Source organism: Phasianus colchicus, chromosome 28 (assembly GCF_987193195.1).
Source record: "Phasianus colchicus chromosome 28, bPhaCol1.hap1.1, whole genome shotgun sequence".
Lineage (NCBI taxonomy): Eukaryota > Metazoa > Chordata > Aves > Galliformes > Phasianidae > Phasianus > Phasianus colchicus.
The window spans coordinates 3,182,143-3,204,013 of NC_143463.1; the positions used below are offsets into that span (position 1 = coordinate 3,182,143).

General features: G+C 57.5%; 2 protein-coding genes across 7 annotated transcripts; both read right to left on the reverse strand.

Annotated features, from left to right (window-relative positions):
* Nucleotides 1-5,220: 5,220 nt before the first annotated feature.
* On the reverse strand, nt 5,221-9,406 carry C2CD4C (C2 calcium dependent domain containing 4C). 3 transcript variants are annotated; one of them, XM_090126097.1, is made up of 2 exons: nt 9,167-9,406; nt 5,221-8,724 (listed from the first exon to the last, which is right to left on the reverse strand). In XM_090126097.1, the coding sequence occupies exon 2, from the start codon at nt 8,703-8,705 to the stop codon at nt 7,464-7,466; it is 1,242 nt and encodes a 413-aa protein (XP_089982223.1). In that variant the 5' UTR covers nt 8,706-8,724; nt 9,167-9,406; the 3' UTR covers nt 5,221-7,463. The 3 variants fall into 3 exon arrangements, with proteins under 3 accessions (XP_089982223.1, XP_089982222.1, XP_089982221.1); XM_090126096.1 differs by having other exon boundaries at nt 9,013-9,219; XM_090126095.1 differs by having other exon boundaries at nt 5,375-8,724; nt 9,052-9,218.
* Nucleotides 9,407-12,509: 3,103 nt separating this feature from the next.
* On the reverse strand, nt 12,510-17,854 carry SHC2 (SHC adaptor protein 2). Of its 4 annotated transcripts, XM_090126075.1 has the most exons (13): nt 17,200-17,819; nt 16,553-16,623; nt 16,196-16,256; nt 15,902-16,021; nt 15,750-15,803; nt 15,492-15,543; nt 15,208-15,334; nt 14,933-15,098; nt 14,784-14,850; nt 14,532-14,684; nt 14,135-14,436; nt 13,922-14,059; nt 12,510-13,150 (listed from the first exon to the last, which is right to left on the reverse strand). In XM_090126075.1, the coding sequence occupies exons 1-12, from the start codon at nt 17,755-17,757 to the stop codon at nt 13,931-13,933; spliced, it is 1,860 nt and encodes a 619-aa protein (XP_089982201.1). In that variant the 5' UTR covers nt 17,758-17,819; the 3' UTR covers nt 12,510-13,150; nt 13,922-13,930. The 4 variants fall into 4 exon arrangements, with proteins under 4 accessions (XP_089982201.1, XP_089982204.1, XP_089982203.1 ...); XM_090126078.1 differs by lacking the exon at nt 12,510-13,150 and having other exon boundaries at nt 13,357-14,059; nt 15,492-15,579; nt 17,200-17,854; XM_090126077.1 differs by lacking the exon at nt 12,510-13,150 and having other exon boundaries at nt 13,357-14,059; nt 15,492-15,582; nt 17,200-17,853.
* Between the last annotated feature and the right edge of the window lie 4,017 nt (nt 17,855-21,871).

The following is a 21,871-nucleotide window of genomic DNA, read 5'->3' on the forward strand; positions in this document are numbered from 1 at the left end:
CAGGATGATGCTGTGCTGCATGAATTGGTGAGCAACCCCCTCCATCACCTCAATTCGGTACACCTTACCCCATAGGCATTCCTTCTTCTTGTGAGCTGTTTGTGGAAGCAGCAACTGCTCTGCTGTGCCTTCCAGCCTGGCCTCACCCCCCTGATTGTCCCACAGCTCTTTGCTTCCACGTTCACTGTGCTGTGATGCCAAATGCTGACAGCCCCCCAACCTCACCAGTCCCTCTCCCGGAACCACCTGCAGCCAATCCATCCTATAAAATACAAATGCACGCTGCTACAATGCTACGTTAGCAAAAAGAAGAGAGCAAAGAGGCAGCGTGACCCCAAAAAAACCCCCTCCGCGAAGCCATGCCCGCATCCCCAGCCAAGCTGAGCAGCTCTCCTACCGCCTTACGATCCCCAATGCTTTTCCCCATTCATTTCCTAACCCTTCACCTCCCCTTTACCCACCCAGCCCCGGGAACGTACCGCTGCGGCTCCTCATTCCCGTTGCCCACGGCGGAACCGCTCCACGCTGCCGGTGCCCACGGGGACGGGCGCTCCACGTGGCCTTGCGCATGCGTACGAGCGGGCTTTCCCGTTGCCTGCAGTGCTTCGGCGCTGCCAGCAGGTGGCGCTGTCGGGCTCCTCAGCGCCGTACGGACGTAGCGAGAGCCGCCCGCCCCGTGCGCGTAACGCTGCCCTGTTGTAAAGGTAAAGGCAGCAATGCGCGCACCCGCTGCACGCTGTGCTCCCAAAGCGCGCACCCGATGCACGGAGTGCTGCCAGAGCTCCTCGTTGCGTCCTAGAGCCTTCAAGGCGAGCTCTGGCTGCGGGACCTCGGAGAGCAGCGAGAGGATGCTGGCCTGGGAAATGAGCTCAGCTCCCCAGCATCAAGGCTGCTCCTGCCTCGCTTCTCACCCCAGCTGAGCCTTCACCCACCAGCTCCCAGAGAGGAAGCTGAGGCTCAGCAGAGATGCTGCAATGCAAGGAAGCGCTGAGATGTGACCCCCATAACCCAGTACTCCTGCTACCCCTTCTATTCCAGGACTACCCCACCCCCCACCCCCATAAACAGCCAGGGGTCAGCAGGGCTGCCCTCTGGAAACTCAGCATCTGGATGCTGACAGTGAGCCAAGAAATGTGATGTTGATGCTGGTGAAGTGTCCTGAAACAGAACCACTGTGCCACAACAATAGGAGTTACAGATGAAGTGTCAGCCTGTCACCCTCTTAAATCCTCCAGAGCAACCTGGGGCACCTGAGCTTCTTTGTACGTAACCCCAGAAGCCTCAGTGAGCCACTCAGTGCACCCTGAAGCACCCTAGGGTGCTCCTGAACATGCCTTAAAATCAGACCTGTGTGAGCCCCACCAACCTCGCTGGGCATCTCCTTCCCCAGTGCCAAGGCAAGCGGCTGCTCCCCAAATCCAGACAGGCTCAGAAAGGGACCCCATGGCTTCGAGGCACCTGCGGGAGCAGCTCTGATCCCATCGCACGACGCCTCTGCCGGGAGCAAGCAGCAGGCAGGCAGCCAACATTGGTGGGAGGAGAACAGATTGTCCACAAAACAGGCACTATGCAGAACGGAATCCCCCGCGAACTGCACCCTGGAGATGGGGCCAGCTCAAAGGGGACGGGGAGCTGGGTGTCCCCATGCTCACAGCAGGGTGGGTGAGCTCATATCTTAGCCCAGCTTAACCCTCCTGGGGTGTCACAGCAGCACGAGAGGCCTCTTCTCTCTATGTGCACAACTGGCAAAAGGCTGGCAGCACTCCGTGGGAGGGCAGGCGGGATGCGAGCAGCTTCCTGCTGCCCCTGAAGACTGAGCCTCCGTCTGCTCGGGAACGGAGCGAACAGAGCTCGAGTTGGGCTGTGAAAGGGAGTGGTGGTGAACAGAGCCAGGAAATCCAGCACGCAGGCTGACACTTCATCTATAACTCCTACTGTTGTGACAAAGAGTGGCGCAGATGGTTCTGTTTAAGGACACTTCGCCGGCATCAACGTCACGTTTCTTGGCTCAGCGTCGGCATCCAGGCGTTGCATTTCTAGAGGGCAGCCCTGCTGACTCCTGGTTATGAGGGGAGGGGGAGGCAGTCCTGGGATAAAGGGGGGGTATGGAGAGACCTGGGTTAAGTAGGATGCATCTCAGCGCATCCTCGCATTGCTCTGCTGAACCTCAGGTTCCCCTTTGGGAGCTGGCAGGAGAGGGCTCAGCTATGGGGAGGAGTGAGGCAGGAGCAGCCCTGATGCTGAGGAGCTGAGTCCGTTTCCCAGGCCAGCATCATTTCATCATTTCACTGCTGTACGAGCTCCTGCAGCCAGAGCCAGGGTGGAAATAGAAAAAGGACAGCCCCAGCATAACCCTGGCCAAGCACCATCTTTTCCCTGGCACAGGTGAAGTAAATACTCATGGAGCAGCACATCACCTGCTGCTCCACACGGCTCTGCTCCCAGCGCTGCTAATTGCAGCGTTCTCACTTCACGCTGATGGACATGATAAGATTAGTGATTACAGAAATCTCATACGGCAATTGGATTGAATTGGGAGGCTGCGTGAAGGAAATTGGACTGAGCTGCAAATAGGAATTAATTATAACCTGGCAGCAGTGAGATTTGAGGGTTTGAATAGACGTGTTTCTGTATATTTACATGTTGCCCTGCGCTACCTCTGGCTTTATCCTGAAGCAAGGAGCTTCAGTACGGTGAGATGTGGTTGCCTCTGCTCCAAGACCAGCTTTGGGCAGCCCCAAGCACTCAGGTGAGAGGGCTGTTATTGAACGTGGCCATGGCACATCCATGGGGTGAGCACAGCCCAGGGCTCCCAGCCCTCCCCTCCTGCCAGCAGCCTCCATTATCTGCATTGCCATGGCGATGGAGCCAGGCTGATGCTCTTTCTGGCGTGTCCAGTGCAATCCCCAGACAGTGCCCATGCTGGGGGGCAGATCCAGCTGTGATGGTGGATGCAGCCCCACGTCCTCATCATGCTTCAGTGTGGGTCAGAGCCACATTGCCTTTCAAGAAACCAAGAACTCAGAGTCTGATCCCCCCCGTGGCACCCAGCAAGGACTCCCCATAATCTGTACCCAACACCCAGAGCTGTAACACAACTCTCAGCCCATGGGCAAAGCACGGAGCTCAGCCAGCAGCCCCAAATTGCCGTATCGATTGATGCCTGTCTGAACTGATATTAAAACGTTGGCCAGCAGAGTTGAACGAGTCCTCCTGTCTGCTTTGTTTTTGCCATTCGTTTCCCCTCCCACCTGGGCTTGCTTCATACGTTGGGCATTTTGCAAACCTGTCAGAAGGAGCATTGAAAACTCCAGCAGGGAGCTAGAAATGAACCGGTCCAGAGGGGAAAGGCTGGGAGAGAAGCTTTACACCACATCCTCAGCCCCTTCCCTCATCCATCCCTATAACCACACTCATTCCCAGCACAGATTTTTGGGGGTTTCGCCAGTCCTGCAGCTGTATGTGACCCAACCAAGCCACACTTGGGTTTTGGGATGCGTTCATTTCCTCTGCCAAATTCCTCCAGAGGAGATGGGAAAAGCTGAGTTAGGATCCATCCCACGGCTCCAGGTCCATGTCAGCGTGTCAGCTTCAAAACATAAGAGCAAAGCTCATGTGGAAAAGCAAAACAACCTGAGCCTGAGCCCTGGGGCTGCAGTGACAGCAGCACAGCTGGGGAAAGCTTGCAAGCTGCTGCTTCTGTGCTGGATCTCATCAAACCTGCAAATGCCACAGGGCTGGAAAAGAGCTTCAGGTTGTCCCTATTACCAGTAGGACCCCCCCCCCCAGGGTTTGGTGTCCCCATGGCTTGAGATGCTCACAGCCTGATGTCCTCATGGCTCGAGGAGCCCAAACCCCACAGGGCACAGAGCCAACATGGCCAAAACGTTTGCCTCTGGCTTTTCTCTTTCACCTGATGTGACTATGAGGAATTGTGGGATTCAATTAACTCCTGTTTTCCTCCCTCTAACAGTGGGAGTCTCTCTCCCTGCTTTAATACAGACATGCTGCCACGGAAGACAAATGCTTGCAATAAAGATGAGGAGCTTGTGCAAGCCGGAGGGAGGCCGATACTCACACACAGCTGCAAGGTGGGTGCATTTTGCCCCGCGCCCACCAAGGCAGCACTGCTCCCACACCAGCTGCTCAGAGCCTGGGAGTGATGCTCGGGATCAGACTGCAGCTGGGGCAGCCCCATAGAGCCCTGCAACCCCCGCAAACCGGACCAGGCAGCCAAGATGTTGCCAAGCAACAGAAAGAAGCTCTTTTTTTTTTTTTTTTTGGTAACCAAAACGGTAAATCAGCAGCTTTGTCAGAGCAGGGGGTGTCGTGAGGCTAACCCCAACAGCACCCAAATATCTGCAAGGGAAGGTAACCACCAGGACCCCAATTATCCCAGGTAATCACTGGGTCCTGGTTGGACTCCCATCCCACAGCCTGCAGTGCAGAGGGGCTCATTGCAGCCCAGCCTCTGCTCAAGGTTTAACCTCAAGCTCTGGAAGCTGCATATCTCTCCTCTAACAACTCAATTAGGAATTCAGAGCTAAATCTTCCCCCACCAGCCGCCCTTCTGACTGTTTCCCATGCTTTGCATATTGAGCACTTGAGGGATTTTTAGTGTTTTCAAGCTGACCCCATCCACCCTATTTCAAACTAACTTAATCAGGCTCGTTTTATTGCTATCTGCTGTGGCTTTTACACCTCTAAAAGAAAAAAAAAACAAACCAAAACCCAAAACTACTTTAATTTCCTGGCACCTGCCAAGTTCTCACCACGCTGCTTTCTGTGCCCTGTGGGGCCAGGAGGAAGGAGGGCGGATCTGTTTAGTGTTCCTATTCTTTATTTCGACTAAAAATGACAAATTATTAGTATGGTGGAAATTAGAAAAATGGCATTTAGGCTGCAGGCAAACCTCCCTCTTTGCTTCAGCAGCTGCTTGTTAGAAGTGGGTTGAGAGATGGAAGGCAGGGAAAGAAAAGAAGAAAGCAGAATAAGCTGCTGGCCTGGAACAACTGGAGGGTGGGGGGGGGAAGGGGGAGGAAGGCTGTCCCCACTGCTTCCCATCACAGGGGGTCAGCAGCACATGGGATGATAGAAAGCAAGGGATGATAGAAAGCAAGGGATGATAGAAAGCAAGGGATGATAGAAAGCAAGGGATGATAGAAAGCAAGGGATGATAGAAAGCAAGGGATGATAGAAAGCAAGGGATGATAGAAAGCAAGGGATGATAGAAAGCAAGGGATGATAGAAAGCAAGGGATGATAGAAAGCAAGGGAGCATCAGGAGCTGGGTACCATTTGCATCTGTTTTAGAAAGACTTTATTGCACTAAAAAGGGGAAGTCATCTGTAAACAAACATTCCATTAATGAATATATATGTGTATATATATATATATATATTAACTCCAAAACAAAAAAAAAATGCATTGTTAAATCCAGCCACATAAAGCAGGAACGTTAGAAAAGGGCTACAAGGAGGAAGGATCCCTCCAGGACTCCGCATTCACCCTCCCATCCATCAAAGCAGCAAATCCCAGAGACCTGGGACAGATGAGGGAGGGGATGGCACAAACTCCTAGCCCTCAATTCCCCCCATGGAGCCAAAAAGCTCTGCTCTCAGCCTCCCAACCCACCCCCAAAACACAAAGAAACACAACACAGCCCTACCGTGGAGGAGCTGTGGCATCCCCAGCCCTTCATGAGCACTGAAACCTTTGCACTGATCCTCCCCCAGCTCCTGGCCACCAGCTGGGTGTCCCCTATTCCCAAGCTCTGCTTGGTGCTGAGTTCACCCCTTTCCCCCCCCCACCTCCCCAATGCCAGGGGATGGAGGAAAAAACAGGGATGGGCAGCCCTTGGTTGTTCCTGGGGAAAGCAATGGGGAGCAGCAGGTGGGAAATCCCCTGTGGCAAAGGGATGTGTCTGTTCCTCACGTCCTGCACGGTTTGTTTTCAGCCACAAGCTCAAACAAACAGCCACGATCATCCCAACTCCCCCCCCCACCCCCCACCCCCCAACATGCAAACAGCACCAGAACCATGCCTCGTATACCTGAAACATATTTACAGACAGAAGTAAAACACGCTGGGAAAGATCAGCCTCGGATATAAATAGCCAACACTGAAATCTGCCATCTGCTGCAAAGGACAAGGAAGGAACATCAACCGTCACCAACAGAGGTTGACACAGAGGGACACATGTGCGTGTGTCCACACGTGTTGGAAGAGGGCAGAGAGGAGCAATGCTATTTCTGCTCCTTTTCACATAAAAAAAAAAACCAACCATGCAGGTAACATCACACCAAACAACAACAAAAGTGGCTGTTTCAGCCACCTGCAGATACCCCAGCCTGGATTTCCCCCCATTCTGGTGTTTCTGGGCAGTGCAGGGAATCAATTTGCCAACACAGCCCTATTTGGGGACTGGGTCCCACCAGGTATAGGGGCTTTCTGACCCCAGGGCCATGCATCTCCCTGTGGGTGGGTGGGTAGGGGGGTGCAGAAGCTTTCAAGCCCCTCACCCATGAGTGCTCAGAGAGGGCAGAATTGGGGAGGGCAGCTTGGATCCCAGCCTGCCACCTTCTCTGGTGCCACCCATCCCCAGTGCCATGCAGGTACACAGCCATGAGCACTTGGGAAGGCAGGGGGTGCTGCTCCTGTTGCTTGGGGTCTGCTGGGATGTTACCCCAGCATGCATGCTCACCCCCATGGCCATGTGCCCCCCAGCAGCAGTACCAGCCCCTATCAGCATCCGTCTGAATGCATCCAAATGCCTCTGAAGTTCCTGCAGCTGTTATCCATGAGGGGAGAGGGGTCAGTATCTGGGGGGACCAGGACAGGAGGGCATCCCAGAGGCTGCGGGGTGTCAGGTAAAGCTGACCTGCACACTCTATGTGGTCCCAGGAAGGGATTCAGAAAGACCACAGGTGTGAGTCAGCCACGGGGCCACCTCCCAGAGACCCCAACCAGGTTCCTGGGTCACCTCTGCAGCATTTTCTCTGCAGTTTCCAAGACTACAAAGCTTGACTTTTAAATGAAAGCCAAGGTCGATGTCATCATCTGACTCTAGGAGCTAAGGCTTGGAGAGAGGTGGCAATAAGCATGCTGCAGAGCTCTACCCGCTTCCAACCTTCGTGCTGGCCAGCTGGAGACCATGGAAACCAGAAAGGGAAGAGCCCAGCAGGTGACATCCATCCATCTGAAAGGGACAGGGCAGGTGGCTCCTGCTGTGCTCCAGGAGCTGCAGCCCCGGGCAGGGAGCTGGAACAGAAGGGAGAGGCTGGCACAGGAGGGCTGCATCCGGCAGCTCCGCTCCTGGGGACCTGGCCCTGCATCCCTGAGCTCTGCCACAGCCCTGGCCCTCCTCTGGGGGCCCTTCCAAGCCCTATTTCAGAGGGGCCAGGGCTGGTCCAAGCCCTCCCGTGCCCCAGCCCCACGGGCACGCTCCCTGCAGGGCTGCTGAGCCTACAGCAGGGCGCTGAGCGGGAGCTCCTTCTCCCCCAGCAGCGTGTCCCGCTTCAGGCTGCTGCCTTTGTTGACCACCTTCAGCTTGAGGGACAGCTTCCTGACGTGGCTGGGACCCAGCCCATCGAAGAAGAAGTCCTCATTGAAGACAGGGTTGCGGCTGTTTTTGATGATGGTGCTGCGTTGCTTCTGCAGCTTCCCCGGGTTGAGGCACAGCGAAACGCAGCAGTGGATACCACGCACATCGACCAGAGCGTCGTAGAGATCCTCGGCGCAGATGAGCTGAACGCGAAGCCGGGCGTTGGAAGGGTCGTAATCAGCAGTCAGACGGAGGCGGCCGCCCCTGCTGAGCCTCAGGCTGTGCTCACGGGGCCGACCTTGCGGCAGCTCCGTGCCCGCTGCCGGTTGTCCCCCGGCCGGAGCGCTCCTGGAACGACGCTGGGCGCTGGGACTGGTGTCGGCTGAGCTGTCATCGGTTGAAAGAGAGCTGTTGCGAGCCACCGAGTGCTTCAGCTTGATGACCTTAGATTGGCTTTCCTGGCTGAAGATCTTTAGCAAAGAGACGGAGCGGGAGAGGAGGGGTGAGCCGAAGGGTGAGGACTCGGCTGAAGAGCACGTGTCGCTTTCACCACCGCTGAAATAGCGGCCGGGATGCATGAGGGCCGCCCCCAGGTCGGCAGGAGCCTGAGCTCTGCTCTCACCGTTGAGCTTTGCCCTGCGCTGGGCGCTGGGGGAGGTGGCCGGCGAAGGGCAGAGGCTGCTGTGTTCGCTATGGAAGAGCGATTCCTTACGTCGGGTGTGGGGACTCTCCACCAGCGTGGCGAAACCGTACGAGGTTTGCGCTTTGGGCACGTAGGGCAGAGACATGGCTGTCTGCGCCTGCGGGTCCACGTTGGTGCCGAAGCCTCCCTCAGCTGTCCAGTCCTCGGCGCTCTCGATCTGGATGATGTGCCGGCCGGATGCCTTCGCACGGGGTCGGCTGGGAGGCCGGGGGCTGCGTGGGGTCTTGCGGTCCGTCAGGTCCTGCTCCGAGACAGATGGACCCAGGACGGGAGGCGCGGTGGGTTCGGTACCTTCGGGTTCAGCGGGTGCAGCGCTCAGCTTGGGCGGGATGAAGAAGTCGGGGATCTTATCGGGGGTGAGGACGTTGCTATAGCGGGAGCCCCGTGGGGAATCGTCCGGCCCCGAGCCCCGTGCGCTGCTGCTCTCCGCCATGCCGCGCAGCCTCTCCAGGAGCCACATGTTGCCGCCGGGTGCAGGGCTGGAAGAGATAACGATCGGAAACGCTGTCACCGGGAACCGGGAGCCGCAAGCATCGTGGGTGATGGAAACGGGGATGGGGAAGGGAAGGGGCGCGCCGGGGGAGACCGACACCAAGGGGAGGGGAGGAAGGACTCGATCGCGCTGCGGGGCACCGGGACCATCCGGCCCCGGGGATAACGGACGGGGAAAGACCGGACCGCGCCGCGGGACGTCGCGATCGAGACACGCCAGCCCCGAGACGGGGATCGGGAAGGAACAGCCTGCACCGACGGTCACCGGAACCCACCGCCCCGGGACCCCGCGGCGCACGGCGAAGCTACCGGACCCGAGAGCTGGGAGCGATGGGACGGGGCGGCCGTGACGCACGGAGAGCTGTGCCGAGTCGGGCCGTGCCGCCCACCGGGCAGCTGCCGTTTCCGCTGCTGGAGCCGCTGCCGCACCTGGACCGGAGCCGCCGCCGCAGACCCGGGCGGGAGCGGACGCGCTTTTATACGGCCCCGCCGCTCCCCGCCGCGCCGCCGCCGTAATCCTCCGAGCGCTGCGCCCCTAGATTTCCAGCACCGTACCGGGCACCCCGAGTGATGCTGCTGGGAGACGCAGAGAAGCCTTGAGCACCGGGACGAGTCAGGTCGGGACCCAACTCTGCCGTTCATGACCCGGCATGTCCCCCGGTCCCGGGACACTCCGCCGTGTAGCCGTAACCGGGACCGTGAATGGAGTGGACCGAACACCGCAGCCCCGTGGTGCCCCCGCTTCCCTCCCTCCCGGAGAACCGCAAGAGCACGGAGTGGAGCCTGCTGTCAGCCCCGGTGCTTTGCCCCCCCTCCAAGCTCTCGAGCTCATCAAAGAGCTGAACAAAGCCAACAGCACTCCAAGACGGCTCAGAGCTCAAGGACTCGCTGAGTGCATTAAGTGGTTTAATATCGTGGCTGGAAGGAGTGGAGGAAGGCAGTGCCACTTGTCACACGTTTCTCTAGCGCCTGGGTAGGATATGGCCCGGGTGGTGCTGGGGACGCCAGGGGCAAAATCATCAGCAGAACCCAGAGAGCATCGTTGCAACCCGCAGGGGGAGGGCAGGAGATCTTCAGAGCAGGAGGATGAGCTCCAGACAGGTGCCACGTGGACTGACAGCCTTGGAGACAGAGCTATTCCAAACAGGACGGGGCATGGTTGGGGCCAGCAGTGGTTCCTCCTGCCCCAGGGATGCTGCTAGGAGGCAGAAGGGCTCTGTTCTCTCCTGTAAACAGCCCATAGCAGCAGCACAGGGCTGGATATAATCATCAAAAGTGAAAGCCTGGCTTGGTGAGATCATTCTATGTCGATCGTGGCAGCCAAGCACCATGAAAAGGGTGGGAGTTCTCAGCTCCCTCTGCATCCACACTGTGAGCTGATAAAAGTGTAGGACAAACCAAGGGCCAACATCCAGCTCTGGTAAACGTAGTGAGGGAGAAGGTGCTCAGGATCTGGGAGGGCAACAGTTCCCTCTCAGAAAGCTTTTTGCACTTTCTCTACACGGCCTGGCTTCCCCAATGTGCCCCTCTACCATGTGAGTGCTCCCTGGCAGGGCAGACACTTTGATTTTCACTCTTGCCTGGTGGGGAGCTCTGACAAACTGCAGGCTTTCACTTGGGAATGGGTTGCTCAGAACAGCAGCCCATTGCCCAGTGCAGGGACAGATCTGGGAGAAGCAACTGGGCCCAGCAAATGGAGCATGAAGGATCCTCCAAGGGAGGGGTCTGGGCTGGGGCAGCATTGGGGAGGGGGAATGGCAACACTGTGGATGTTTTTGGGGCTCAGCACTGTAGTGCGGGTGGGGGGTGGGGGTGGGGGAAAGTGGATGAAGACAGGGAGAGGAGGAAGAGGCTCAAGGAAAAAGAGCTGGTGAACAAAAGGCTGGTGTTTACCTTTCCTCCACCCATGTACAACGGGAGGTAAACAAGGAGCAGAAATGGTTGAGTTCCCCGGAGATAACAAAGAAAGCTGGAGCGGGGCCAGCCCTGCCCGCACGCTCTGCTTGGGACCAGCAGTTCCCTGCAGCTAAAAAAAAGAAAAAAAGAAAAGGGGAGGGGAGGGGAGGGGAGGGGGGGAGCAGCTCTGCGGTGCTGGGGTAAAAGCGGGGCTGCAGCGATGGGCAAAACCACAGAGGGCTCACGGATCTCCCGGTTTGCAGCAAAAGGAAAGCAGCGGGGATCTCGTGCTCACGGTGCGGGGTCGCGCATCTGGGATGCAGGCTGTGCTCGGGCTGCCCTCACTGCCAGCCAGCTCTGTTGGGCTCAGGACCAGCGCTCAGCCCCAGCGCTGCGTTGCCACAGACACTGCATGCAGAGGGAGGTGCCAGACCACAGATAGAGACGGGCAGGGAACAAATGCTTGCAGGGTTGGGAGAAAAAGAGGTTTCCAATCCTTCCGAAACGGGCTGCAGACCATCACACAGCGCTGCAGAGCTGGAAGAGACGCTTTGCCCTTCCTGTCTCCCTCCCGCATCATCATGGGGATGGGATAACAGCTCTCAGCGCTCCGTGCCTTCCCCAGGCAGCGTGACACAGGTGACACAGAGATGGATAAGGGTCGTGGTTTTCTTGCCAGGCTGGAAGGCGCAGCATCCGACAATGCATGGGCACAACGCAGCAGCTCTGGCTGGGGCCAAGGAAGAGCTGGGGACGGCGACAGGGTTGGGACATGGCAGAGCTGGGGATGCGGAGCCTGCAGCGTGCTACCACCTGCTGGAGGATGGGAAGCAGAACCCACTTCCCCCCCTTCCCTCACACCGGGGCAGAAGCAGCGAACCTTCCTTCCCCACCGCCCGGCAGAAATTCAATTTCAGATCCGAGCACTCCTGGGGAACTGACGTTCTGATTGCATTATTCATGTCCGTAGTTAACTCGGTAAAGGGCTCAGATTTAATTGTTTTCTGTTTTCAAGAGCTGCGCAGCTCTCAGCTCATCTCCCCACACCACAAAGCCCTGACTGCGTGCTGGGGCTGGGAGGCTTGGGGTGAAGGGAGGGGGTTGGGGGGGATGTGCTCTGCTTCTGGTGCAGCAATCAGCATGGACACGAGATGCAAAGAGCCTAAACCCCCTCAAACATGACGTGCCAGCCCCACCAGGCTCGCAGCATCTCAGGCAGCAGCTGGTGTGAGGCACAGGCTGGTTCTCCAACAGTGAAGAAAGCAGGGGCTCTCTTTGCCTTTTCCTGCCTCTGCTATTGAGGGAATGGTGCAATTATCTTTGCAGACACATTACTACATGACAAAAAATAGCAGCTGAGATGGAAGAGCTACATCCCTGTAGGTATTTGACTATCAATGGAAAATTACACATTCATTACTGGGCTTTATTTGGCAATGATGATCTTCATTGAGTCATCCAGGCAAGCTTTGCCCTACGGAGTGCTGACCCTTCCCAGAGGGACCACACCAGTGCTCCTATTCCTCCAGGCCCAGCACTGGCACAGCAAGCAAAAGGTGCCTAATGGGGACCCCCTCAGATGTCAGTGCTGGAAGTGGTCTCAAAGCCTGCCTGAAGCTCACTGCTACTGCACCATACCCAGCCCATGCTTTGCAGCAAAACCCACTGAGGCTGAGCACCCATTGCCACAGGGAACAGACCCTTCCAGCAGCCTAGCCCCGCTGCTAGCTCTGACAGCCTTACATGCTCAGGATCTGGCAGCTTCTGGGCTCAGGCAGGGATTTTCCTGCCTTTAGCAATTCCAGCAAATGCCTTTTTATCACCTGGCCACGCAGCACAGCCAGGAGCTACAGTCAGGCACGGGCTCAGCTCCCGCTCCCAGCCACTTGTCAGTGGTCATTAGCAGGTGATGAACGACAGCTCTGCTCTGATGCCAGCCTGGCTGTAGGGTGAGACAAGGCTGCAACCGACACCTTGACAGCATCCAGCCAGCCTGGCCCCTAGGAGGAGATGCTGGAGCTCGGAGGTGATGTGTGCCTGCAGGAGATACCCGATTGTAGAATGCAGCCACAAATGTAGGACCAGCCAGGAGCTGATGGTGATGCAGAAGTCGATCCTGGCACCCTCTGTGTCCCCATCTTCATCCCTTGCTCCGTGCTGGCACTGCTGAGCACAGAAGCTGGCAGCTTCCAGCCCTCTCCCCTGCTAGCACCGTGCCTGGGGCAGCATGAACAGCAGGGAACTTACTCATTTCCAGGTTTAATTAGAAATGTAATCGAAACAATGAACCCGTGCCGAGTGACGAGAGACGGGATGGTGAATGTCATAAAAACCTTCCAATGCTCCAGCCAGGTAGAGGCTCAGGGCTGGGGATGCTTTTCCCCCTTCCAGCCCCAGCCTTGCAGGCTCACTGCTGCCCCGTGCCATCCCCACGGAGACTCCATCCTGGCCCCCTCTTCAGGGCCATGCGGGGCTCCAGGGGCAATGTGAGCTCACGGAGAGAAGACAGCTGGAAATCTGGAACCAATGGGAAAACCCAGAGCAGCACCAGCTCTGAGAGATGCTTGTGCCCAGCCCTGCCAGGCAAAATCCCAGCAGAGATGCAGCCCCCATAGATGGGAGAGCCCCCAATGTCGTTGTAGAGAGCGTGGGACTGAGGCAAGAATTGGGTCCTGAGCAGTAGTGCTGGCTGAGAGGCACAGCTCAGTGGGTGGGGGCTGGAGTCCCAGCAGCCCCTCACATACCTGCACATGCACACACACGTGTACACGTGTACACTGCTCGACCTATCCCACCCCATGAGCCCTGGGATGATGCTCTTGCCACTGCCCCCCTCCCCTTGGCTCCATGTCTCTTGTGCCGGGATGCAGAAGCAGCACTGGGTATGGGAACAGCAATGTCCAGGGCACAGGGCAGCCCTGTTGGCAGCACAGGATGCTTCAACCCTATCACATTCCTACGTTGTCTCCAGATATCCCTCATCCCAGGCAGCATTTTGCCAATGCACATGGAATAAACATCTGTGTGTCCTTCTGGGCAAGGGGTCCCACGTGGACAATGGAGAGAAGGCAGTGTGGGTGGGAGGACAACAGATGGACAGCCACAGCCCCTTAGGGATGGGGACCATGAAGCCCTGCTGGGATCCGGGACAGGGATGCTGACCCTGGGGGCCTTTGACTGTCTCCAGAAGACAGGCACTAACAGAGGAGAGGAGTGCAGAGGAGCTCTGGCTTTGCCTAAGGCTGGGGTGAGATCAGTGCCAGGGGAGCGGGGTGGGGGCTCACGTACCCCCTGGCATCACTGCTTCCTCTGGACAACCTGGCGGAGGTGCAGCTCACTCTCGGCGGCCACGATGGGCTGCTCATTCTGCCGGTGGTGGCTGATGAGGTGACTGATGCTCTCAAAGAGCACATCCTTGGTCCTCACCTGGGATGTGGGCATAGCATCCCTGAAGCTCCCGGCAGCTATCCAACCCCCCCAACCCCCTCACCCTGCCCTTACCACTCCCTCGGGATCCACCAGCAGCAGGTGCTTGGGCTGCCCACTATGCATGCCCGTCAGAACATACTGCCCTGGGTTGGTGATACTGTCCCTCACCAAGAAGTCCCCATCCATCTGCAGGAGCTTCTCAGCATCCCTTCGGCTCATCTTCCCGTGGTACCACGGCTCCCTTCTCAACTGCTCCTCCGTGGGGGCAATGGGAGCCTTCCTCGTGGGGGGACTCGGCCACTGGTCCTCGATGGGTGGACTGACGTTGCTCCCAGCAATGCACTTGTGGAGCTTCAGCGCATCTTCGAAAGGCCCTATAGGGACCAGATGGGGAACATCACTGCTCTGGAGCATGGGGCTGGGCAGACCAGAGCACAGCATATCCCATGACCCCAGCCCATCACCTTACTCATGTCAAAAAGGTCCTTTTTGGGGCTCTCCTCTGGCACTGCATGAGTTGCATCCGATTCCAGGCTCTGTGTGTTCACATACATGTGCTCCTCATAGTCCCGTGGCACCAGGGGGTGCCCGTCTGCCTGCAGATACCCATCGCAGGACTGGCCTGCAGGGATTGGGCATCACCACCTGCATGAGCTGGGAGCAGGATCCCCTCTGCAGCCCTTCTGGGGACCCCAATACCACCAGCATCAGTGGTACCCACCCTGGTTTTCTGGGTCCCAGGGCTGTCCTGGTTGGTTCGACAGCTCTCTTCTGAGTGCTAACCCACCCTGGGAACAGGAGACAGTAAGGTTACTGAGGGGACTGAACCTGAGCCTTCACTGTGAGGCTAGCAATGGCTTCAGGGCTCACCTGGTGAGAGGGCTGAACGCGGATGCGGCCGGGGAATGCACTGTGCTGCAGGCGGGAGTCGATCAGCCCCCCCAGGGGTGGCTCCTTACCAGGGATGCTGTTGTAGTAATCATGCTCGGCCACCTCATCATCCTCCCCCCACGCTGACTCCTCCATCCCCAGCACCCTTGTGCAGAACATAAGCAAGAACAGCTGGGGACACACTGCCCAGCCCCGCTCCCAGCAAGGACAAGGCACGGGTGGCACGGGAAAGAATGGAAGGGCTCCAATCCTACCTATCTGGGGGTACCACTGCCTTGGGTGGGCTGTGCAGGTATTGCTTGAAGCGCAGCTCAAAGGCTTGTCCCACCGTGTTGATGACGCTCTGCGCCAGCCCATCGCAGCACTCCAGGATGTGGCAGGCTGCAAACAAACAGGCGAATGGACAGTTGGCTTTAGCCTTCCCTCAGGCTCACAGCAGCCCCTCAAAAAGCCCCCCAGCTGCCCCTGACATCCCACCAAGAGGTGCCCTCCTCCAGCCCAGCTCATCCCTTCTCCGCGCCCTAGGGATCAGCATCACCTCTCTGGTTGATGGGGTCCTTGGCGACGTAGGCGACGTAGTCCGTGGTGTCCTGGGGACACAGAGGGTGTTTGGGGCTCATGTCCTGCTGCTGTGCGAAGAGCGGGGCTGAGGCTGCCAGTACCAGACTCAGCCCTGACTGCCCCAGCCCCAAGGACCGGGCTGTCCCTGAATTTTGGCTCAGCCTGGCCCCACCATGGGATGGGCAGCCCCATGTCCCCGCTCCTTGAATGTGGGGCCGGGACATGAGAGCCTCACCATGTCCCCACCGGAGGCAAAGGAGATGGACTGCATGTGGTGGTTGGCGATGATCTGCAGGGCACGACCACAATGGGGTTATGTGGGGAGGCCACCAAAACCCGGCTCAGAGCTGAGGTTGGAGGCAGAGGGCTGGGATGCCTGGCTCTCACCTGGCGTGTGGTAGGGATCATGAGGTTCAGGCCATCAATGGAGATGTTGACAGCGATGCTCATGCCTGCGAAACGGAGGTTGCTCTTCCCCAGGATGGAGAAAAGGGCTTTGCTGGGAGCCTGATGGGGGACAGGAGCACAGGGGTGACGTTGCCCTTCAAGAGAGCCTTTATGGGGTGGGGAAGACACGGAGTACCCAACACCCCAGGCTCTGCACTGGGATCAGCCATAGCACCCTGCCCATAACCCCAACCCTAAGAAAGCAGAGAGGGATGGGCTCAGGTGGAAACTCACCTTCTTCTTCCAGATGCCCTTCACACCCGGCACTGCCTCGTACAGTCTGTTGATGGCTTCTCTGCAAGCCCCAAGTCCCACAGCATTATCACTGCAGATCCCAGCCATTTCCTGGCTGCTTCCCCTTCCCATAGCTCTGGGAGTATCATCCTTGAGCAGCCACAAAGTCCCCCAGCCTCCCCCAGTGTCACAGGGCTGGTGGTACGTCATCCCCACCGGGGCCACCTCCCTTCTCCTCTTTCCACCCATTGATCCAATGCTCACATTGCTGCCTCTGTCTCAGCATGTGGGGTGGCCCCTACAGGGCAGGGGGTCCTCCCAGCCTCAGCCCTGACCCCCCATCTCTGCATGTCCTACCTGGTGACCTGTGTCCGTGTGTTGAAGTCGAGGGATCTCATGGAGCGCAGCACCTCGATGCACCCCATGTACTGCAGGATGGGAGGGGAGGTCAGAGAAACCTCAAGGATTATCATCAGCCCCATGCAGGTGATGGAGAGGAGCCAGGTATCAGTGACAAGGGCCCCTTTTGCCACCAGCTCCAGAGCTGCTCCCCTCTTCTTGTGGGCTTTGTGTAGCAGCGGATGGCTGCCAGCATCCCATACCCACAGAGATGAGCATGTGGATGGGGAAAACTGAGGCTCCAGCCCCAAGCAGGGCTGGGTTAGTCCAGAGCAAGGCCAGTGGCCTCTGGGCCCACTGACCATTTCTGCTGCCCTTGCACTGAGGATGGAGACCCAGCTGATGCTGGGCAATGGGCTCCCACCATGCAGCATCCAGGCCCTGGGATGCATGCCATGAGAGCACAGCATTGCTCGTCTACGGGGGCTCCCCACGATGCCCATCCCAGGACAGAGGAGTCATGCCCAGTCCTTCAGGAGTCTGGGACTGTATCACAGGGAGAAGTGAGCAGAGGGAGCTTCCAGCTGCCCTGAGCCCCTCGTGCCTGGGGCTTCACACCTTCCCACATCAAGCAGAGACGAGCGGGGCCGGCAGCACTTACTTACCCTGACAATGTAGGAGACGCCGGGACCCAGCACCCGCTCGTCGGGATGCAGCCAGCCCTGGGCCGGCTTGTTGATGAAGCTGCCCTTGCGGTTCCACTCATCCCCGGCCGGTCGGGCTCCCTCCACCCTCGCCGCTTTCCTGGCGGCCCCGGCCCCGCCGCGCAGCCGGCTCATCACCTGCAGCGAGCACGGAGCCGAGCAGCCCGGCTCGCAGGCTCCCAGCACGGCGGCCAGGCTGGACGTGGCCCCTCCGGGCTCCACGGCTCCTCCCGTTTTGGCCGGCGAGGAGAGCTCTTTGCTGGAACCCGAAGGGCTACGGCTGAGAAAACCGCCGGGACCGGGAAACTTCCATTGAGGCATCCGAGGCAGCAGCATGCAGAACGTGGTACCCGCCTCCGGTTCCTCGCCCGCCGCGGGGCACGGCTGTGCCAACCCCGGGGCCGCACCGGGATGCGCTGGTGCCGGGGCCGGCATAGGGGCGGCCGGAGGATGGCGCGGCCGGGCCGCGGCCCTCAGCGGCTCGTCGCGAAATCGGTCATACTTGGGCTCGGGGATCATGCCCCGCCGCCCCGGCCGAGCCGAACGTTCCCGTTCCGGCGCCGCTCCGCGCCCCGCACCGCTACCGCGCCGGCTCCCACCCCCCACCCGCTCCCCCGGGGCCGCGCCGCGCTGATGTCATGGTGAGAGCGCTCCGCCGCCCGCCCCGGCCCCTCCCGGCTGTCTGAGCATCCCCGCCTCTCGCCCTCTCCGGCCCCTCCGTCCGTCCTTGCAGCCCCCGCCTGCATCGGCAGCACGGCCCCGCCAGCACCCCGAGCTCCCCTGCCACCCCCCAGCCCCGAGATCACCCGGCATCACCCAGCTCCGAGCCCCCCCCGGTACCCTCCAGCATCACCCAACCCCGAGATCGCCCAGCATCACCCAACCCCGAGCCCCCCCGGCACCCCCCGACATCACCCCACTCAGAGATCACCCAGCATCACCCAACCCTGAACCTCTCCGGCCCCCCCCAGCATCACCCAGCCCTCAACCACCCCAGCTGTGATCTCCTCTAGGCTGCTGCCAACGATGGGAGCCCCAAAAGAGCCGGCTATGATCCCTGCCCCGAATCGGGGACAGCCGAGATGAGATGGGATGAGCTCTTTCCTGCACGACACGGGCTGCTGTGCTGACAGAGGCACGGCTTGGCCCCCCTCCCATACCTGGGATGTCCCCAGTGGCCAGCAGGCAGCTTCTGGAAGGGGCCAGCAGCATCTTGCTGCTGCCTTCACCTGCAACGGAGACATTTTCTCCATTTTTCTACCACTCCATTAATAGAAGCATTTGCAGGGTGCCTGGGGCTGCTTGGGAGTGGCGGGTTGCAGGGGGGCTTTGCTGTACAATGGGGCTGGCTTATTTCCACGCCTCCCAACCCAGTGGTCTTGTCCACTCTGATTTTGTCTGGCTCTCACTTGTTTATATCTGCCTGGAGGGTTCAGGCAGTAAAAAGCACAATCATTTTCTTGCTTCTTTGCCAGTATCTGCAGCAAGCTGGAGGGAGGAGGGGGAGGATGGACGGACACACTTAAAGGGACTTTCTGACCTCAAGCAATCATGTAATACTCCCCTCCTCCAGTCCTGGGGCTGCTGCTTTTTGTTTTATTTTTTTTCAGGGATTCAAAGGACTCAGACCTCCCATCCAGCCTGGCATCAACCCACAGCATTTGAGCAGAGGGGCAGGAGGCCAAGCCAGCTTTCATGAGGCATCACACCCACTGTGGGGGCTCCCAGCATGATTCACACACTGGGGACCAAACCCAGAGCCACCTCCTCACCTCGAATCCTCCCTTGGGTGCTGTTTATTTCTGCCTTTCCACTTTCAACTGAGCATCTTTCGAAGGATGAGGACCGAGAGGGATGCTCTGCTGCAGAGGGGTCAGGTCTCTGCCCCACAAACAGAACCAGAGCCTCCCTGGGGGCCTGCATTGCCCTGGACAATGCACAGCTGCCTTTATCTTGCCTTCTTTTCACTGTCTCCTTCTCCCTGGCAGATGATGGGGGTGAAAGCCAGTAATCGCTCTAAGTGCAATCGATAAATCAGGGTAATAGAATTACATACATTTGCTGTTGCCATATTAGGAACCGCTTCTCTTAGCCTCTCTCTGCCCTTCTTGTTTTGGTTTTTCAACTGCTGAAAAGTGCTGGAACATGCTGGGCTCCTGCAAACTCCATAGGGCAACTCCAGCCCAAGCTCGGGGTGGGGGGTTGGTCCCTGCAGACCCTGCCTGATGCAAGCAGCTTTTTTCCCCATCATTTTATCTCACATGTGAGAAAAACTCACAAAGCCAATAATTTCAACCCAGGCAAGGATCTCAGCGAACAGTGTTTTATTTTGTTATTGCAGCAGTGAGCAATCTGCAAGCAGAAGTGCCTGCTGTAAGAAAAAACAAGCTCTGGTGTCTCCTCGTTCCCAGCACTGAGTCCCCTTCCATGCTGCCACGTTCACATTCTTCACATGGGTAGTTGACAAAGCCCATCCCTCTTTATTCCTCCAAGTAAGCAGAACCCACAAGCCCAGTATCTCCCCTTCATAACCAGCCAAATAACTGTGTGTCTTCTTGTGCAGATCTGCCTGTCTCACAGCCTTTGGTTGCCCATCCTCCTCCCAGGATCTCTCCATGACCCCCACACTTCTTCTGCATGACTGCCAGCTCCCACAGGCTGCTCCCCAGTCCTGCACAGGTCCCTGATGGATCATTTTCATCTCATTAGCAGCTGGTTTCAGGCTCTGGAGAGCTAGCTTCGCAGCAAGGGCTTCCCTGCCCTCCCCCCCTCCCTCATCTGCTTTTAATCATTAGTCAAAGAAAAGCTTTCAGGGATAAAGATCACAGCCTCTGTTGGCACGATGCAGCATCACTGCAATCCAAAATCCAGGAAGAAAACTCCCTAACCCCAACGCAGTGTTAAAAAGTGCCATTCCTTTATTCCTCAATACACACCAGGCAACTTGACAAACGAATGCACTTTCTTAGAGTTCAGGTTCTGCATTTAAACAGTTAAGGCATGCATATGCAGTACATTGGCATACATATTCATTCTTTACCAAGAACTCATTAATATATGTTAATGTCCCTCTGGGCATACGCTGTAGCATTTAGGGTGGTTTTATGCCCACTTACTTTCTCCCTGTTTTTCCACCATCAGTTCTCTGAGACTTTTGGCAAACCTTCAGCTCTTTTTCCATTGCTTGTTAGGCCAGAATGAGCAACTTCCAAAACAATGCATGTGAAAATCCAAGGAAAACCTCCTCGCACCTGCTGAAATGTAAGCAGTCTATTAGGACCCCGGTGCTTCTTGTGAAGTAGAATTAAGAGAAAACGAGGCAGTTCACCCACCAAGCAAAGTTGAAACGGAACATTTTAGAATTAGCACTCACTGATTCCTTTTGCTAAAAGAATATATTGGTCCTTAAATTAACGTGCTGATCCCTATTGCTAAACAAAGCAGCCTATATCACCCCTCCACGGCGAGGGTCTCGCCCTGCTGTGGGACCCCCCCAATGCCATCCTGCCACAGAACAGCCTCAGAACAGGCAAGGCTGACCTCCATCTCCCTCCAGGTTGCAGCTCTTCATATTTCTAGCTGAGATGACACCAGAGGCATCACTCCTGACGTGTGGTTCCAGCACCACAGAGCCAGGGATGGATGATGTGGAGAGGAGTGGGAGGAGAAGGGAGAGCAAGCAGTGTTGGCCTCCTGCCCTGCTGCTCCCCAGCAGCACAACATTTGCATAATTTTTCTATATTGTGCCTAATGAACCTCCTTGCACCTCTGGCACTGCATGAAGGGAATAAGCATCAAGGACTCTCCAGTCTATGAAGCATTAATTAGGAGAGGGGAACACACACGCATACAAGCTTGCTGAAGTAAGCACAGGTCTGTCAGTGCTGAGCCCACGGCCACAGCTGTCACAATGTCCCCATTTAGTGGTGGGTTTGGGGTGAGGGGGCTGGGACCATGCTGGGAAGACACCTGGCTGCTATTCCCCTGCTTCCCCTGAGAAAGGATGCAAGTTCTCCCTTTGGCTCTACCAAAAGAAGCAGAGGAAGACATTTCAAAAAGACATTTTGCTTTGAAGCCGTGCCAGAAGAGAGGAGCCCTCCCTGAAACGTGAATCCCCCCAAGTGCTGACACATCAGGACACATTAAAGCAAGCGTGGTGAAATAGGAGAGCTGGTCAGGGCTGCGGGTGTGCGGGGCTGCAGCAGCACTGGGGCAGGGCTGAGCACTCAGATGAAACCAACTGCAGCATCCTCTGGTTGGACAGGGCTGCCCTCTGCCTCCCCAGGGCAAACCCTTTGGTTTCAGCCCATCTGGTAACTTTAATGTGAGGATGGAGGGGCTGGGAACAGTGCTCATCTTTCATAGGGGCTGCAGCAGAGCTCGAATTCCTTTCTCCAACCCCCTGAACAAACCAAGGCAGGGCACAGGGCTGCTCCTGGGACGCAAAACCACAGAACCCCAAGCCAGAATGGACCCGTGTGATGGTCCTGGAAGCCCAGGGGATGTTTGCACACAGCAGAATGATTGGCTGATAGCAATACAACGAGAGGGACTGGCTTCCAGCTAAAAGATGAGAGCTTTAGCTTGGATGCGAGGGAGAAATCCTTCACCCTGAGGCAGTGAGGCCCCATCC